This window comes from Pongo abelii, chromosome 1 (genome assembly GCF_028885655.2).
Source record: "Pongo abelii isolate AG06213 chromosome 1, NHGRI_mPonAbe1-v2.0_pri, whole genome shotgun sequence".
NCBI lineage: Eukaryota > Metazoa > Chordata > Mammalia > Primates > Hominidae > Pongo > Pongo abelii.
Window position 1 is genome coordinate 85,360,868 of NC_071985.2, and position 14,743 is coordinate 85,375,610.

The 14,743-nt window shown below is 41.7% G+C and overlaps 1 protein-coding gene across 3 annotated transcripts in view; it reads right to left on the reverse strand.

The window, feature by feature from the left end:
- Positions 1-631: 631 nt before the first annotated feature.
- Positions 632-14,743, reverse strand: part of PBX1 (PBX homeobox 1) — a 292,065-nt gene continuing 277,953 nt past the window's right edge. For all 3 annotated transcript variants that reach the window (XM_063726738.1, XM_054526223.2, XM_054526234.2), the window contains one exon: positions 632-5,877. In XM_063726738.1, coding sequence (XP_063582808.1) covers positions 5,785-5,877 — 93 coding nt within the window. In that variant the 3' untranslated portion in view covers positions 632-5,784. The remainder of the gene's footprint in view (positions 5,878-14,743) is intronic.

The window sequence follows — 14,743 nt, forward strand, 5'->3', positions numbered from 1 at the left end:
TAGAACACTGGGGACACCACACTCTGTAACACTTCGAAACCTCAAAGGTCAGGGGTTCAATATGAGTGCAGACTACTGGAAGAGAGATGCTTCTTTGGGATGGTAGGCATAACAGATGGTAGAGATGCACATCTGTTGGGAGTAACATCTATCACACTCCTGAAAGCCCACAACTGGGTATTATTTGTAACCTAGATTCCTTCCCCTGAAATATCTCTTGGGAACCACAATTTTTCTTATGACCAGATCACAGCAGACAAAGAGAAGAAAAGGAGAATCACTGGGCAAACAGCCATGACTTAGGAACATAGAATTTATTACGGAAAATACTCCTGGCATTTCTTTGAACTGGTGCTTGGTGGATGGCTGCCAGTTGCAAGCAGACAAGATGGGGTGCTCTGTCCCTCTGTAATACAGCTATTGTTTACCCACAAATGATCTTTTCTTCCTTCCTTCTTATTTCCTGAGTGAAGAAGGTGGTCCATAAGGTCTCTGCCCCACCATCATAGTATGTAGACCTTTCAGTGATTAGGGCAACAGTTTAAACCATAATCTATACTAATGCAGGCCTAGTTTGGGGAAAGAGAAGTTGCCAGCATGTAAGAAAAGAAATGTGCACAAAATACAAGTATTTTTTTTTTTTGCAACAAAAGAAACTATTTATTTGGAATATGCATTACCAGTACAAATTAGGAGACTGTAAAACCTACACCGTGTTAGTATCATTAGAGAACACAAAAGTTCAGTTGGAATCAAAAGGGACAGAAGCCTGTGCTCTCACAGAAGCAGAAAAGCTTAAACTTTCAAAACCAAAACAGAGCAGAGCTTTGCAGGTTTATATTCTGAATAATAAGAAAAGGGGAGGGGTAGGGGGAGAATAAAACCAACAACCAAAGGAAAGCATTTCAAAATGAAAATGCCAAAGAAAAGAATAAGAGAGAAAAGGAGAAAAACATTGAATGTTTTATTTATTTTAACAAAAGAAAAAAAAGTTTACAAAAAATAAAAGATTCCAGGAAGCTTTGAGCTAGGGATTGAAAGCATAAAGGTGATGTGAAAAGCTCATCATTATTTTGTTATGACTTCAAGAGTGCAAGTGTTCAGGTAGAAATATTTCCTAAAGTGTTGCTCCACAATTCTGCATTCTTTCTTTACTTTTCTTGCTTAAGTTCTGACCACTTTCTGAACATAATTTGTTGAATAATGGCATATAAAATGAAATTTTTTCCGGATAATATGGCTTTCTTTTTTCCTCTAATAAAAACATTCCAAATCAAGCCAGTTTTGCAATTTGCTTTAAGCAGCTGCCCAAGTCAGAGGTTACTAAGAGGTGTACTCTGTGAAGTAAACAACCTCTTAGCATTAAAACTACAGCATTGAGCCTGGCCCAGTATCTCATTAACTTTTCATCCAAAACCAGGACTCAGCTGGCAGACTGGCCCCAAGGACTGCTTCCTGCATGTAGTTTTCTTAGCCAATGGTGCCCATCATACCAGCATCTCCTGCGGGACTCTCCCGGAAGAAAAGGCCTCTCTAGTTGGAAGAGGCCTCATGGAATGTAGCTATTAATTAGGGAGAAATAAAACAAAGTATACTTGGCTGTGACAATCAGAATCAAAAACGGCAAAAACCTTTTCTGATAGCATAAAAAGTTCCCTTGGACTAAATGTTTTGTATTTTTAAAAGGCTAAAAGGAGAAGCGTGTCCCTGATTTTATTTTTCTCCGGGACTGCATGCGTGTCACACTCTCTGGAAATGCAGGTGAGCAATGAGACATCAACATGGGCTTGATCTTTGCTTTTGGCATTAACTGAATTCCGAAGCAAAGTAGAAGAACAAGCCTACTTGTTCTTACTACTCTGCCCAAGTCATCTTTTCACATCACCTTGTATACATATTGAAGAAAAACAGCAAGATCATAATCCTGACAATTAAAAAACCCCCCCCCCAATAAACAAACCAAAAATAACACAAAACAAAACATTTTTTTTTTTTTGTATTTTTAAGAGCAAGAATAAAGAAAAGAAAAGAATTTATTTCTGGGTCTCAAAGTTAATAAACATAATAATGTGTTAGGTTGTACCTATTATGCTCACTATTCCAACCTTTTTTTTTTTTTAGTTTACAAAATGAATTACTGTCACTTTTAAACATTGTGAAACAAGAAATGGATGTGCACAACTCGACACTTTTCTAGCATTCTTGAACTAATTCACAAATGCAAGAAAATAAAAGAAAAATGAGGGAAATGATGAATGTAGGTAGTTTGGTGTTAAAAACTACTGCAGGAATGATGCGCATTGTCACAGAAAGAAGAGGGGAAATTCCCCATCCTGTTTTGCGTGCTATGAGGGTCATTTTTAAAATTTTTATTATAAACACTATTAAATTCAGACCGCTTTTTTGGTTTTTTTTTCTTTATCTGAATATACAAGAACATTCATTATCAAATGTTCATCATCAATACTACAAAGAACGAGACACAAGTCGCAAGAAACAATGGAAAATGTTAATAAAGCTGAAAGAATCGTTGAGTATTTTTTTGTTTTTTTTAAAGTTTTTTTTAAATTTGAGTTTCTGTAGTTTCATCTTTTTTGGTATCGAAGTCAGGTTTTTCTGGGCAGAAAAACAAAAAGCAGGGAAGAGACAGACAGAGAGAGAAAGATGTGTGAGAAAAGACAACCAGCAAATAAAGAATCACCACCATAGCAAAATAAAACATAAATTCAAAGAAGGTGCCACTTAGCAAATGTACTGCACGGGCGTCAATTCCACGTCAGGGGGAGGAGGAATTAGGGATGAAAAGGAGGAGATAAGGAAGAGTTACAAGGTAAGCAAACCCAGGGTCTAGTATCGTTTCTCAGGGGAAATTCGCTGTCGGGGAAAATGGAGCACTCCCACATCTATTAGAAATGAAGAAATCCTGGGGTGCATCTTGCTATCTGTAGGACTGGCCTCATGTGAATTCCCAGGAAGCTGTGTTTCCAGAGGCATGCTCTTTCCAAACCCATCCTGCTGCTCTCAGTGTTCTCCTCCTTCACCTAATGTGGACAGATCTCACGGATGCCACGTTGGAAGTCGGAAGTGATAGTGGGCTTGCAGGGGGCGCCGGGGGAGGTGCTGGGTATAGAGAAGACTAAGTGAAATGCTGGTTGGGGAAAATGCTGTGAAAGGTGATCATCAGTGAAAACTACTGCCCGGAGAGAAACTGCCTGTGCAAATGTAGCACTGTTCTGATCTTTTGCATTAACTTAACATGGCAATTATTCAGGCCACATCTGGAGTCACTCTTCTTGTTTCCAAGAGAATCTTTTTGTCTCTCTTTTGTAATTTGCCCTAAGTCAAGCAAATGTGATTCAACCATGTTCTTGTGTGGGTAGTTTCATTATATTCCTGCCACTAAGATGGAGTTCTCCACTGATTCTAATCACTATGAAGTTGTCACAAAAATGCTCCTTCTAGGCATCTGTTCTGATTAGGGCAGAAGTTAGTAGACACAACCTTTCTAGTGCCTTTTAGTCATCAAGGCATAATTTCATTTTGCTAAATATTCAGTTTTTGCATTTCCTTCAAATACACATTCCCTCGAGTTTCTTCAGTGGCATCCCCTGCTCCCCTGAGCACACACAGTGTTTTCTATTCATGACTGTAGTGCCAAGCAGAATTTCCATGTTCTTGCTACCTGCCCATTCTCACCCCTCAGGGTCTCATACTTCTCCCTGGAAGCCTCCCAGGCAGTCAGTGTGACAGGGACCAAGTATGTACAAGGCAACATATTGGGTTCAAGTGCCAACTAAGAGAACCAGGGCCTGTTTTTCTAGTTTGGAAGTTTTTCTTTATCCTAAGAAACCAGACAGACCAAAACCAAGAAGATCAACAATAACTCTTCTCTTTGTCATCGTGGTGATGACATCAAGGTACTGATATTAACCAGAAATTACAACAAGAAAATCATTTATTGTCCCTAGATGGCATGAACCCGTTTATTTCAGGGACACTACTTCCCTTGACTTCACATTTACAGATTGGATATGAATAAAATCAACTTCTTCAGTCTCTCACAAGCCTCTTAGTAAGTCAGGCATAACAGTTCCTGTCTCACAGATGAAGAAAATGAGGCACCAAAATTTTTGACCACCTCCCACTTAATCAAGTGATAGAGCTGCCATCTTTATAGCTGGTAGGGTTGGCTATGAAGATGGTGAACTCAGGTGACTTTTGAGAATAGCTTTCATGTACATGCTATTTTCTCATGTATTTTTAGTACACGCTGTGTTCCCAGGGAATAAAAATCACTGTGATGATTTCAATGAAAACATTACCTTCCCTTTCCCCATGATTCTCAGGTCCTCAAATGAAGCTAGCAAAAGTTCACATGAGCCACGTTCTTATACAACTCTTTCCTCCAGAGCAATAGGTTGGGACCAAGAACATAGTGTGGTATAACATTTTGGAAAATTAATACAGTGTGCCTAATATAAAATAAAAAATGAAACAGAACCAAGTCCATTAAAGACATTGTAAGTACTGTATGTGGCTCCCTGAGTGCTCCAGAGGTGGTGGGAACAAGAGTAGTTTACACTGGAAACCTGGTCTTCCTCATGATCAGGTCCTGTGTATGCCATTCTGCTAAGTGCATGCTAGTGGGCCTGCAGGTCCTGGAAGCCCCAGACACATACTGCTTCTCTGTGTCAGTGACCTTCACTTAGAGTCACTAATTCCCTCTCTCGGGCTCATAAGGTATAGTGCTACAGTTATTAATGTAGGTAATTGTATATGGCATCTTGGGAAAGCGAAGATGTGAGATGGTGCATGTGCCTACATGTGCATGAACGTGTGTGTCTATGAAGGCATAGTTGAGGTTGAAGGGTTTCAGGATAAGAACTTTCTATTCCTTGCTGATGCATTCATCACCATGCCTAACTCAGCCCCAGTTTTGCAATAGGTTCTAAATATTGCTTTCTGAGTGTTGAATGGTCTCCAAAGACTGTGCCTCTGAAACTGAGAGCTGTTGCTAGCAGGATAAGAAAGGCTGTAGGAATGCTCCACCTGCTGTTCCCGTGTCCTTCCCTGCTGCCTGACTTCCTGCCCGGGAACCAACCTAGTGGAGATGAAACTGAAACATGTGGCACCTTTAGAATCCCAGCTATGACAGTCCCCAGTGAATAGCTGGGGCTAGGAAGGAAGAGGAGGAAAGTGTTCCAATCAGTACTGTCCCCAGGGAGGAAGAGCAAGAGGAAGCAGGGAGGCCTGGAATGAGTAGGGCAATGTGGCGTATTCCTGCTAAGAGGTAGTGAGAGTAATAAGAGAAACAGAGAGGGATTGCCTGTTAACATAGGGAGTGAGGGATTCGAGTGAGGTAAATTTGGCTCCTCAAACCACCAGCATGAAAACGTACAAACACTTTTATTATTTTCTTTGTAGTTTTTTTCCTCTTTAAATTCCTCTAATTGTTGAAAATATCCTTCAGTGATATGAGAGAGGGCAGGGACCCCGGGAGTCTAGGACAGAGGCACAGGGGCAGGGAAGATGACGAAAACCAGGCTGACAGCTGGAGGCAGGGAAGGGTGGCTTCTACCCAGAAAAAAAAGGGAAGAGAGTATAAAGAAGTGTCCAGATTGGCTGAAATAGCATCCCAAAGAAGAGAAGAGAAGGAGACTCTTATTGTGTTTGCTGATTGCTTCGACCTCCAGTCTGACCGCTTCAGCGTTGGGAGAGAAACCCTCCCTCCTGCCCCTGCCCCAACTGGGGCACAGGGTCAGCCGGGATGCGATTGCTGGGAGATCAGTTGGAGGTATCAGAGTGAACACTGCCAGGGCCTTCTGTAGGGGAGGTCACTGATGAAGGGGTGGTAGCATCCTGCCAACCTCCATTAGCCTAGAAGGGAAAAAGGGAGAGAAGTCAGTCCTCTGAGATTGGGTGGCTGTTTTCAGCAGACAATGACAATGAGGAATCTTGTGTAAAGGACCTAGCACAGTGCCTGGCACATGGAGACACTCATCAAATGGGCAACTATTACTGTGGGTGATAATATTGACCCCACCCTCAAATAAGTTTGGGTCCTCCCAGTGAGCCTCTGGATACGATGTTAATACCTCCCACTAGTATGATGTGTTTATACTTCTCAAAGACTCTGTAATTAAGTCCCAGCCAGCAATGAAATGACAGCTGTCCTGCAGGTCAAGAGACTCAAGGTTTTGATTCTGAATCTGGCAACAACTAGCTAATGTCAATGGTAAGGCACCTTCACCTATTTGACCTTAGTCTTCCTTTTTGAAAAATAAGAAGGTTGGCTCAAATGCTTTCCAGGGTTCTTTCTGACTCTGGGTGTCCCATGTATTTATGGGATTCCAGGTATTTGTTCTACACAAGGCTCTATACTAGACGCTCATGGGTATATAATGATAAGTGAGATGTAGTTCATGTGTTCAAGAAGGGAGATAAGCCCATGAATGAACTATAAATCAAGGCAGAACCTAATAAATGGTAGAGTCCCACTGTTATGAAGTTTCAAATGAAAACAATATCACATTTTGTTGCAACATCAGGAAATACTTCATAGAGGGAGCACTCTTTGAGGTGAGTTTTGAAAAGTACAGAGGGTAATTCAGGTGACTATAACAGATACAACAATGGTGCCAAGGCCATAAGGACTGGTCTTTGTGAATATATCCAGAGAGGTGGTGAGATGGGAAGGTATAGGCTTGATCAGTATTTGGAGATCATTTTACAAGACTCTAGATCCAAGAGCATCCCAGCAATAAAACTGTTAAAACTGTTCTAAAAAAAAATCTGTTTAGTAACCACCCCTTTCAAAAAAATCCCAGCACTAAAATAGTTGAAGAATGCTTTGCTATAGTGGTTAATTCGTGATGCATAATTCATGATTGCTTATGTGTTTTAAAGCATTGAAATATAAGTGTGCTAAAATGCCTTTCCCCCCTTCAATTACCATGTTCCTTTGTAGTTCATGTTGAACAGATCAGGTCTGAGACATCCCTGGTAAAATGTTTTCTATTGTACTATCCTCTCATTCTCTGAAAGATTTGGAGGAGATGGGGCAGGTATTATTGTTGCTGTTTGGGAGGGACCACCACTTCAACTCTTGCATACTCCATGGCACCTGGAGAGTGCCTGGCACTTGATAGATGCTAGAAATGTCTGTTCCCATTTTATTCATAAGAGAGCAGAGGTGCAAGAGAAAAGCAGGTGTTCTGGTTCATGACTGAGAACACAGGCCTCGAGACCTTTGAATTCAGGCTCCATTTTCTCTGCACTTTTCATCCACCTGGCTTTCTTTATCATTGGCTCACCCAAATGATGCTCCAATTTTCCCAGGAAAGCCAGGCTCTTAATTCAAAGCAGCTCCTACCAGTTACTTCAGCATCAGGGGAGGTTTTGTTCACACCTCACTGAAAAGCAGATCTGGATACCAAGAGGGCATCCTGAGCAATGCCAAGAACACTGCTCCCCAATCGTGGGTCAGTGAATAACTGCTCTCAAGTTCCAATCTCCCATCTCCTAACCCAGTCAAGTTGCTCCTCTAACTCCTTTTCTCTGTTGGAGGGCATTTCCCCCTGCTGTTTGTGATAAAGAGATTAGACAGAGAACAATAAGGAGAAAAATTATTCCTTCTTTCATAACAGAAAGCTTTTCCAACTTTTGGGGGCAAAGACTCCATAGTATAACCAGAATCAAGAACAGAATTAATTCAAATTCCTAATGCAAGTCTGCCACAGGGGTGATAATATCGTGGCCTCCCGTCCCAACCAGGGATATAGATTCTGGGGCCATTTTAGGCTGACTAAGAATGGCGGCCACGTTTATTTTTCCCAAAGAAGATCCTTTAATGTCATTTTTTAAAATAAAAATAAGATATACTTACTCGATAATATTTGGGAAATAAGAAAGCATAAAAAACAAAATATACAGCATACACCCATAATCCTACTACTTGGGGAAAATTATTCAGCTTTGATGACACATATAATTACTTTGGTATCTGTTTCTCCTACTCATTTTTATATGTGAATGTTTACCAGATAGATATTTAGACAGATAGATAAGTAGACAGACAGGCAGATAGATAGGTAGGTAGGTAGACAGATAGATAGATAGAGATAGACAGACAGACAGGCAGGCAGGCAGGAGTATATCTGTAGGGGTGGGAGGTAAGAGTCCTACTTTTTAGAGGAAGCACGTCACACTGGGGAATGCAGCAGATTCCCGAGATAAGGAAATCTGGATTTCCAAAGCACAAAGATATTTGGAAACAAAGTGTTTCAGGAATAAAAATGACGCAGCAGTATAGAAATTTAAGAAAACATGACAGAAGTTTTTAAGTACAATGTCATGAAGTAGAGTAAAATTCTGGTAAAAAAAAAAAAAGAAAACAAAAAAGGCATGTATCTTAGAATCACCCTGGTATAAAATAAGCAGATAAGGAAGCTCTATGAAAGCAGTGAGCCTACATGTCATAGCACATGGAACAATGGAGTTCTATTACATTGCTCACAAATCACCACTCTATCATTTAGCCATGCCATAATTCCATTAAGATAACAATAAGTGGTGCAAAAAATGAAGCCATTAGTAAAGAAAATTAGTTCTGTGGTGTTTCATTAAGAAGGAATTGACAAGGCATTCTATATTGCCCAGAAGGTTCTGGGAGACTTCTTCTTGAGTCATCCCAGACCTGAAATAACTCAAATAGTAAAAATTTGATCTCTTTTCTTTAAAAAGTTCTGTTTTCTCAGACCAGTGTGTAAGATGTCAGGGGGTACAGAGAACCCACAGATGGGAGAAACGGGAATTATTTCGAGCTAATCTCAAAACCAGCATTATATTATTCTAGTTGGCCTAGTGAGGAATATATAAAACCTTCTAGCTAAAAGAAATACATTAAACAAAACCTCTTTCACTCCCCTTTTTTCCACTCGCCCTCCAACCATAAACATGCACACAGATATATACACACACACACACACACACACGCATGCTCACATTTGGTGACCATCCATCCCAGTTTGCCCAGGACTTTCCCATGTTAGTACCTAAAGTCTCAGATCCCAGTAGACCTCTACAGCCTGGGCAAAATGAGACTTTTGGCCACCCTATTCCAGGATATGCCAGCTATGACCTCCCACTTCTTACCAAATTTAGGACATTGTAGCCTATAGGGTTTAAGTTAGAGAAACACAAATACTTTTTAGAAGAAGCATGTCATGCTGGGGAATGTGGAAGAATTCTTTTCTCTAGAGATGATTTATAGGACGGTATATTATTTGCTGCTGTTACTGCTAAAACCATCATAAGATAGAAACTGCGAGCAAACTCAACTGGGTTTCCTGTAAATCACTTCGGCTGCTTCAGCTGTATCATTCTAGCTTTAATGGAAGACGTTCAGAGGCTGCACCATCTTGGGAAACAGCTGACCTCGCTTACTGCCACGTTAACCCTGGGGAGCAATTCCTTCCCTCTACCTCGACTGTGGGTGAATATTAAGTAGGAAACTCCACCTTTGTGTGTTTATTTATCTCTGGGCACAGTGAGAGGAGAGGATGCTTTCATTAACAATTGTGTGGTGGGTGGGGGCGGGGTGGAAAATAAGACTGTTATTTTTATTTTTTCTTTGCACCTCAGCTTCCCTCTCTACTTTCTGATGCAAACAATTCTTTATAATGAACACACTCTTGGAAATGCTAATGTCATAAACCACACTGAGGGTTACAGGGTAGGGGGTAAAATCTGCAAAACCAAAGGTACCCTTTTAATTGCTAAAAACATTTTAGTGGAAGAGTGTCTACATGTGCACTCAGTTTTATATAGGTGATTCTGTGGCCTGTGATCCAACACCTGGGAAGTGTGACCCAATGTAACTTTTAATTCTACCAGATGAAGCCTAAGCCGGCAGAGCAGGCTCAACCTGGAGCTCACCAAGAGAGAAGCTCATAGAATATAAAACTAAGATAAAATACAACAGGTTCCCAAGATAAGAAAATCTGGATTTCGAAAAACACAAAGATATTTGGAAACAAAGTGTTTCAGGAATAAAAATGACTATTTACTCTATGGTCTACCCTAAAGAATTTGATATACACCAAATTTTGCTAGAACTTCATCTAAAAGGTAATGCAAAACATGCCTGTCTGAGGAGGTAGAGGGAGCTAGCTCTTGAGCCAAGGATGGGGCAATGGCAGATGGGAAAACCCACGTGGTTCCTCCTGACAGGACACGTGACACAGAATTGCAACCAAAACCCTGCCTTTTCTCTACTACCATCCTTGAACCAGAACGGGGACCACAGGTAGTTGCCTCTCCCTCCCTGTTGTGGATGCAGTACTGCTTTCAGCCCTGAGTAGTGGCTGCTGGGCTGAGAACCACCTGCCCCATCTCCTCTTTTTCCCACTCTTCCTCTGCGATTACCTTAGCAGCATACCGTTGATGCAGAGAATTCATCACCAGATGTGACAGCCCAAGCAAGCCTGGCACTAAGAAACTCTCATTTGCAACCCAGAAATACGCTGAGGTGCCACAAACCAGCTGATGTCAGCACAGAGTGGAGCTAGATCTGCATATGGGCCAGATGCCATTACTAGAGATGCCTTCGGCGTGGGTGAGGAGCTGCACGTGCTCCAGCCCCTCAATCACCCAGTCACTGTTGGGAACGGCCGGGAAGAAAAACAGAGACACGGATGCATCCTCTTTCCCTCTCTATGCAAGCACACACAGAGCCACTATATATCAGGGAGACATCAGCTCACACAGTAGAGGTCACATCCTAGATTCATCATTCTTCTATCAAGCTAGAAGAAATATGTCTTCCTGATATGCTTAACACTTTCCTAAGATTACACAGACAGCACTTTGAAAAGATGCTATTGGAAAGCCCCCTTAGGGACGTCAAAACATTCAAAATTTCCTGGCGAATTTTACAGTGGAAAACAGATCCAGGCCCGGTCTGGGTATTCCTCCAGTCCTATCTCTAGCTGCCACCAGAGCTATCTTTCAAAAGTGTCATTCTGTGCATGTCATCTCCTGTTGAAATCTTCAATGGCTACCCACTGGCCTCAAGATGAGGTTCAATGTCCTCAGCAGGTCTGCCGCAGCCTTGATCTTGCTTACTTCCCCTATCAACACAAGTATTTACATTCCCATGAATTTCCCAGGACAGAGCAGCCATCTCATGCCTGCTTCTTTCCCCTTGAATGCCGTGCCCTCACTCCTCCAATTACATCTCACTCACACCTTGGCTGCTTTGTAAGACTGAATTTGAATATCTTTGCACATCCATCTGTCCCCTGGCCATGTTTTTTGTTTCTTCCTCCTGCAGGCCCCCAGTTCTATGTATGTGCCTCTGTCACAGCACATGTGCTGCTGTATTGTGTGTGTTCCTTCACATGTCGGTTTCACCTACCCGACCATAAAAGCAAGGCTGTGGAATTTATCTTTTATTCCAAAGTGCCCACCACAGTGCCCGACACATCACCGATTTTGATAAATGTTTCTTGGAGAGGCATAGGACAAAGTAAAGAAACACTTGGTGGCACTGTGACATCCATCCTCCAACATGGGCATGGAGAGACATATGGCATCATATCCCTGACCTCCATAATTCATTCCAACTATATGTAAATAGCTGTGTACACCTAGAAAATATTCAAAAGACAGAGCAGAAGCACTGCCAAGTTTCTGGGTAACTTTAATATTCAGGCAGTGAACATTTCTCTTACTAAACTGGCATCAGGGAGATTTGGTGCTTCATAGCTTATCCCAAACAAGCAATGATAATTAATATTTATACTGTTTTGTTTTGCGTTTAGGGAAAGCAATTGAGAAGGACACTGGAACCTGACAGTTGCAGTGCCACAGCTTAGCACACCATCTTAACAATGAGTGTTCTTCAGAAAGGCACGAGAAGGAAGACAACCCATCCTGCATCTGTATCCCAGTTACCACCCTGAGCACGGTGGGAATTGCAAAAATGCAAAACAGACATAGTCTCCTAATGGCCTGTTGCATCCTTGAGCCCCTATCTTTTCTCTCTCTGGTGTGAGACCCATATACAGATTCAGCTTCCCTCTTAGGATCTAGGAATGACATTGCCAGATAAAATATGGGATGCCTTGTTACACTGTAATTTTATAAGTATACCCCATGCAGTATTTCCATTTGCTAAATCTGGCAATCCTATATGGGAATAACATGTGCTCTCAGACAGAAGAAATTTTCTTCTAGCATAGTTTGGTAACATAGGTAACTCAGAATCAATTTTGCTGCTTGTCTTACTTGGACATTTTGCATCAGTATCTTCATACAGGAACTTCTTTCTTGTGGTTGAGACCATCTCTGCCAAGCTTACGCCTAGCTTTGCTTAATTTTCTGCTATTTATTACAGTTCCTTAAAGACCGAGAAAGTGACTTGCTCTTATTATTGGAATACTGCTTTGGAACCTCAGCTCACCAACTACTACCTGCCATCATACTTCCCAGAAGCCAGTCCTCTGCTTGGATTTCCTCATGCTGCTGACTCTAGGATTCCTGTTTCCATGGTCCTTTGACTGCTAGGGTATCCTCTCTAATTGCCACCTACCATTAGGTCACCCCCTGGTGGCTTCACATCAATGCTACACCACCACACCCCTCTCTAGTTTGGCTCCCATCAAGCCTCTTGAATCCTGAGATCTTGTTTATAGGTCTCTATGTTCAGAAAGATTAGCAGTGCAATGCAATCAGCCATTCCTGGTGGAGAATAGAAATCCTTGCTGCAAAGACTTTTGTAGTTTACGCTGCTGCAAAGAAAGAATAATTTTTCATTGTCAAAGTGAGAATCCTTCCTTTACTGTACGGAGAAGTCAAGTGAGAGGATTTTTTTGCCTTTGCCTGTCTATCTCCTCTGGTCTCTACAAATCCGTGTCATCTTTCAAGGCCCAGCTTGAGAGTCACCTCCTTCTTGTAGGTTTCTTCAAGGCACGCATCACCCATGTCTCTAGCCTCTAATACCACTGACTTACTGATCCTTCATTTTGACATTTAAAACTACATGCAACTTTTATTTATCATTTAAAATCTCCAAGTGAGCACCATATGTTTTTGGCTGTAATCACTTAGTTTTTAATTACGTAAATATGTATTCAGTGCCCACTTGTGCTACATACTGGGCATACAGTGGTTGATAAAATAAGTTTAAAAAATCTTGTTTCTGCTCTCAAGGAGTTTACTGTTTTGCAGGAAATTGACATTTGCTATATTATCAAAATAATGTATACATATTCTAGATGGCAATAAGTGCTAGGAGACAGTACAAAAGAGGGACCTCACTTGGGCTTACGGAAAATCAGCCTGAAGGTGAAAAGAAAACAGACAAGCCAAGAGTGGGGCAAAGAGAAACCTTTCCAGAGTCTCCAAGGGACTCAAAGAAGGCCGGAAAGAATGGAACAGAGGAGAACAGTGGTGAGTGAAGCAAGACAGGACCGGAGAGGAGAGGACTTAGCCATGCCCAGACTTGCAGGCTACATGAAGGGCTTTGATATTTATCCTCAATGAGATGGTAAATCATTCAACAACAAGCCATTACAGGACTAGGCTCATGTTTGACACAGCAGCTGCTCAATTAAGCACTTGGTTGAATGGATGGAGAAATGACGGCTTTGAAGCCTTCCCTTGGTGTCTTGTTCCTGTGAATACTGGATGGCTTGGCTGCAGGTGCCCAGCATAACTGCACAGTTATAGGTCCATCTCTTGCTCTGGATCACAAATACACAATGGTACATAAATCTAGTGTGAACTCTTACTCTTACTTCTCAGGAGAGAAAACTAGATCTCAGAACCCAGGATTTGCCAGACTTAGTACTCACTGCCTGCTACTGCTTTTTGGACATTTCAATTTTCAAAAGCTGGGGCTGTGGGACAATGTGTGGGCTCCACATGCGGAGCACGGCTACTTCGGATGCTCACAGCTAAAGGCAGGTGACTCGTGCTCTTCAGTTCACCTTTGGGAATCCCTATGTTGTTTATTAAGATGCTAGAACATATGAATCACAAGACTGGCCTCATAAAAGTCTGAGGATTCTAATATCTCTTGCTACCAAGCAACAATCCACCTCACCAAACATGGTTTTGAACAAGACAAGCTCTGCTCCTGCAGGGCTATGCTTCTGAGGCTCGACTATGGGTGGCACCATCTTGCCAGTGAATATGGCTTAACTTACACTGGCAAGGCAGAGTTCTGGTCTAAGACCTAAGAGTAAGATGGTATATCTGATCCATGTTCACATGGTATGAAAACAAACTCTCTTGTTACAAGTTACTACCTTGAATTTTATCTTGCATGCACCCTAACTGCTAAGGGGTGCTCAGTCACCAACTGGAAGATTCCATCAACTGTAGCACCATCATAGTGTGCCCTCCTGCCAACATCCTAATGCCACATTATTAAAGTGCGCTTGTATAATACATCAACTCTGAGATCAAGATCTACTCTGGCTCCTTCTTAGCTTTATTCTTTTCTAATGAATCTGTTGCGAAGACCCAGGATTAATAATGCCATATAAGGGATCTGAGACACAGGGGGTGGTTTTAGCTGAGCCTCTCCATAACTCACACAGTATAGGAGATGGTGTGCATTTCCAGGTTTTGGGTTGAGTTGCTTTCCCATTTCTGTTAAAAGTACAAATAGGACAGTTACACATAACGTGTTCATGTCTTACAGACTTAAGGAGTCCTTAGGCTAAATGAACATACA